Source organism: Callorhinus ursinus, unplaced genomic scaffold, assembly GCF_003265705.2.
Source record: "Callorhinus ursinus isolate GAN/ISIS: 27379988/994484 unplaced genomic scaffold, GSC_fseal_2.0 scaffold88, whole genome shotgun sequence".
NCBI classification, from domain to species: domain Eukaryota; kingdom Metazoa; phylum Chordata; class Mammalia; order Carnivora; family Otariidae; genus Callorhinus; species Callorhinus ursinus.
Window position 1 is genome coordinate 1,805,958 of NW_027397150.1, and position 4,753 is coordinate 1,810,710.

General features: G+C 50.5%; 1 protein-coding gene across 3 annotated transcripts in view; it reads left to right on the forward strand.

Annotated features, from left to right (window-relative positions):
* SLAMF8 (SLAM family member 8) overlaps positions 1 to 4,196 on the forward strand; it is an 8,321-nt gene extending 4,125 nt beyond the window's left edge. Inside the window, exons 3-6 of one of the 3 annotated variants that reach the window (XM_073888208.1) lie at positions 2,081 to 2,386; positions 2,469 to 2,573; positions 2,890 to 2,940; positions 3,437 to 4,196. In XM_073888208.1, the coding sequence (XP_073744309.1) occupies positions 2,081 to 2,386; positions 2,469 to 2,573; positions 2,890 to 2,940; positions 3,437 to 3,501 (527 nt within the window). In that variant the 3' untranslated portion in view covers positions 3,502 to 4,196. The remainder of the gene's footprint in view (positions 1 to 2,080; positions 2,387 to 2,468; positions 2,574 to 2,889; positions 2,941 to 3,436) is intronic. The other 2 variants (XM_025860728.2, XM_073888209.1) reach the window with 2 other exon arrangements.
* The last annotated feature ends 557 nt before the right edge of the window (positions 4,197 to 4,753 follow it).

Consider the following 4,753-nt stretch of genomic DNA (forward strand, 5'->3'; position numbering starts at 1 on the left):
TCACCTTCTCCACCATCACCTCCACCTCCTCCACCATCACCTCCTCCACAATGACCACCTCCACCATCACCTCCACCACCACCTCCACCATCACCTTCACCTTCTCCACCATCACCTCCACCTCCTCCACCATCACCTCCTCCACAATCACTACCACCACCTTCACCTCCACCACCACCACCTCTACCTCCTCCACCATCACCTCCTCAATCATTGCTGCCTCCACAATCATCTCTACCACCATCATCACCTCTATCTCCACCTCTACTGCCTCCCCCTCCACCATATTTCTGCTGATCTAGAAAAAAAAATAGCTTTTTAGCTCTCATTCATCTGCCTAATGTCTTGGAAAAGGCATGTGAGGTACCTCAAATCACTATTTCAGTAAAACCTCAGAAATTTGATAAGGGCAGTGGGGAGAAAAAGGTCCAACGTTAAGAACAAAAAGTAGGAGTGACAGCTGGGAAGAGGAAGACAGTGAGGGAGAGACAGGCAATAAACTGGGAAGGAGAGGGGACCCCCCCCCACCACCACCAACCCAGGGACAGCCAGTCTGTGAGCCACTCGGGGTGCCAGTGCACCATTAGACGTGTGTCCTGGATGCACGCAGCCCTGAACCAAGTTGCACAGCTTGGCAGGCAGCGTGCTGGCTGGATTTCAGCAGCCCCACCGTCACTGATTGTCCTCTTAGCCCCGTGGGGTGGGCTTGTGCAGTGAATAACCTTCAGAACCATACAGGCAGCCCTGGAGCCTCTTCCTATTCTGAGTCTCAGCTGCTGCACATGTGAACTGAGGACATTGAATGGGATAATACACGCAGCACCCACACCACTAAGCTCTAAAATGCCTTGTTCTCAGCATCTGAATTACAGATTTTAAGGAAATTGCTGTTTTATTGCTTCCAAATACATAGCATGATTAGAACTAATTGCACAACGCTGCCAAGCAGCCGTCCTTGGGAGCTCTGCTTTGACAATAGATAAGAATGATTTGAATTAGCAGATCAGTTACTAGAAATGTCAATGGGTGTTTCTACTGTGCCTGATAGTGTTTGAAAGCAGCTTGTCCTCTTAAGTAGTGTAAATATCCCCCCCACATACACACGCGGTAATCTTTGTTTATACTATTAGTGTGCCCAGCAAATCTTTCCTTTTCCATATCACAAATCCCACCAGACTGAGCTGGCATTAATGAGGTTTTACTCTGCTTGACTCTGGAATGCTGTCAGAGACAGAGCCCTCCCGTTGTCACCAGAATGCGCTCCCGCTGGTCCCCATTGCCACAGAGACTCGGGATTGACTCATCAACCTATACAAGAAAGGAGAGCCCCCGGCTGGGATGCCGGGACTCCACTGTGTTCACTGGTCCAGGTGGCTGAGCACCTAGAGAGCTAGGTTATGAAGATAACAAAACCGAACCTCCACCCCCTGGTCTCCACGGGAGCTTGGACCCTTATAATTATTTCCTTAATTATTCAGGCACTTGTCAGTACCTGTCTTCACCAAACTATAAGCTCTAGTAGTCCAGGAATGTGTTTGTTTTCTTCCCTGATTTAATAGGTGCCTATCAGCTGTCTGATATGTCATGAGGAAAGTGCTATGACAAATATGACAAAGGACAGACAGGGTTTTGGAGCCTTCAGAGCCCACAGTATCAGGGAAGGCTTCATAACCAGAACAGTAAGCGATGTGCTCAAGCTGGGTCTTGAAGGGTTGGTAGCAGTTCCCTAGGAGGAAGAGAAGAGAAAGTCATACATGCACAGCTGGGCCATATGAAAGCATGCAGGATGTGGAAAAGCATGACATGCTTGGGAGAACTGGAAATGAATGCGGGTAGGTGAGTAAGACCAGCAGGAGGTTACAACTACAGAGCTTGACGTCAACTATTTCGTGAAGGATTTTGAATACCAGACTAAGGAATTCAGGTTCTGTCCCGTGGGCAGTGGGAAACCAGACTAGGTTCTGGAGCAAGAGTGGGCTAGTCAGAGGTGACCTCTAACCCTGCATGGATCCCAGGACTGGCACGGTATGCCCTGCCCAGCATCACCATAACCCAGGCCCGCTCTACTGTTCTTGCCTAGATGCAGTGCCCAGACCCGTGGTACAAGTATTTATTGCTGTATCAGGGGACGCTCCGCTGCCCAAGACCTGCCAGGCGTTCCTGTTCTGTCGGGCCCCCAACATCAGTGACATAACCTATAGCTGGCGACGGGAGGGAACCATTGACTTTGGTATTGAACCAAGCGGCCTCTTCACGGATGGACAGGTGCTGAGGGTTTCACTGGGACCAGGAGACAAGAGTGTGGCCTATTCCTGCATTGTCTCTAACCCTGTCAGCTGGGACTTGGCCACCGTCACCCCTTGGGAGAGCTGCCATCGCAAGGCAGGTATGCCAAGGGCCAGGGGTCAGTGGTTGAGGGATTGTTAAGCATCAAACCCCCCCTCTGACCCCGCCCCCTGCATGTCCAGCCCCAGGAAAGTCCTCCTACAAAGATGTGCTGTTGGTGGTGGTGCCCATCTCCCTGCTCCTGACCCTGGCTGGTCTCCTCTCTGCCTGGCACTCCTACTACTCAGGTAGGAGTCCTGCAGGTGCCAGAGGTGTGTGGAGGAGGGGGATCTACTGGGGAGTAGAGCAGGGTTGGACCTTCTCTGTTTTAGGCTTCGGATGGTCTGCCCTCCTTACCTCTGCCACCTCATCTCCTGACTCATACTCTGGTCTCCAATCAGACTGAACTACGTGAAGCTTCATTTGCATTTCTTCAAACGAACTCTTGTCTTATATAACTCTTCAGGCCTTTGCACGTGCCACTCTCCCTATCTGGACAACACTTTCCTTGTTTCCCACCCAATCCCCCTTCTTCATGTGACGATCTCCTCCACAATCTCCCAGGTGCGCCTGCTCCAGGAAGGCTTGCTGATCTCCTCCCCTGGCCTGGGCAGGGTGGGTGTACTTCCTTTAATCTCCGTTGTCTATCCTGGTCACGGCGCTCACTGCACTTAACTCTCCCACTGAATTCTCGGCCCCTTAAAGGCAAAGACTGCCTTACCACCGGGCATCTAGCAATGGTTTCTGGAACAGCACTGGTATGGATAAAGGTTTGCTGAGTGGAAGTCTAGATGAATCCCAACCCCTTCTTGCTTTAGCATTCCTAGGAAGTGCTCTCTGAGGGAAGCACTTTTCTGGCTAGGGGCTGATAAGACCTCCTTCTCAAGGAGAAGAGAGCAGGATAAACTCAGAGGTGCGGTTGGATTCTGAGCCATCCCTCTAGCTCAGCCCCTGCCTCGACCCCAGGATGCCTTGCCCCTGACAGAAACACCCCACAGACCTGGGCTTTGTGGGGGTATCCGCCCCAGGCTGTCTGGGATGGCTTCCGGTCAAGCCAAGGATGCTAAGATTCCAAACATCAGAGGAGTAACCTTTCTGATCTCTTTGCCAGGGAAAAAGCAGAAGGACGTCTGTATTGACAGAGTGGCTTCAGAGACAGAGAACCCCCTTGTGTAGGGTCTGCCATGGAGGAGGATATAAACTGCTGCCTGGACCATCAGGAAGCCCACTGCCCAAGCACATGATGCTCTGGAACATAGTTGGTGTCTGGAAACCACCATGGCCCTTGTACCTCCCATGAGACTCCTGTCCCACCTCCAGGAGCAGCCTAGCCAGCCGTTGTGCTGGGAGCCACCAGACAGAAAACACTAACACAACCTTCTACATCCCCCCCTCCCCCGCTCCTGGCTCTGCTTGGGGCAAGATGACAGACCATCCCCTCAAAGATGCTGGAAGTTCTCCAGGATCCACAGGGACTTTGATGGTCCAGGGCATTCACCACCCCCACCACCCCCACCACTGCTCATGAAGTATTATTGTAGACAGAATTTGTCTCCTCCAAGTCCATTGGTTGAAGTCCTAACCCCCAATATCTCAGAATATGACTGTATTTGGAAAAAGGACTTCAAAGAGAAAATTAAAATTACATGAGGTCATTGGGATGGGCCCTAATTCCATATGACTGGTGTCCTTATAAAAGAGGGAGAGACACCAGGGATTCACCCACAGAGAAAAGGTCATGGAAGGACACAGAAAGAAGACATCTACAAGCCAAGGAGAGAGGCCTCAGAAGAAACAACATGCTGACACCTTGGTCTTGTGCTTTTAGCATCCAAAACCATGAGAAAATAAATTTCTGTTGTTTAAGCCACTCATTCTGTGATATCTTGTTATGGCAGCCCTAGCAGACCAATGCAAGTATCAACTAACTGGCACCAAAGGATTGCCTCCAGTCTGGGTCCCAGACTCTAAAAGACATTAGACATTTGAACTAACAGAGAAACTCTGAATCACCCACTTCCAGCTCTGGCCCCAGTCCAGCCCCTGTAGTTTGAGACCCTGATGTTTCCTGATGTCCGAGGCATTATCATAAGAAAAGATCTAGAAACAGATGAAGGTAAGAGATGGGGGTCAGAAGATTCTCTTTCCAGCATGAAGGACTGTCAGGTCATCTGAGTTCATGGCCCCTCTAAGGTAATTTGCAGGTAGAGAAAATCAAGGGATGGTGCCATTTGGCAAGTAACACCTTATGAATGACATTTTCACCACCTCTGCTGACCACCATGCCTCTTGCAGGATCTGGGGCTAAGGTTTGAGATTCTCTCTGCACTCTCCAGCACAGTGACCACGGAGAGAGATATTGAATTTACCCCAGCCTACAGAAAGCTCTTGCACAGCTTCAAGAAAAGCAGCTCAGCCTGAGTGTCTC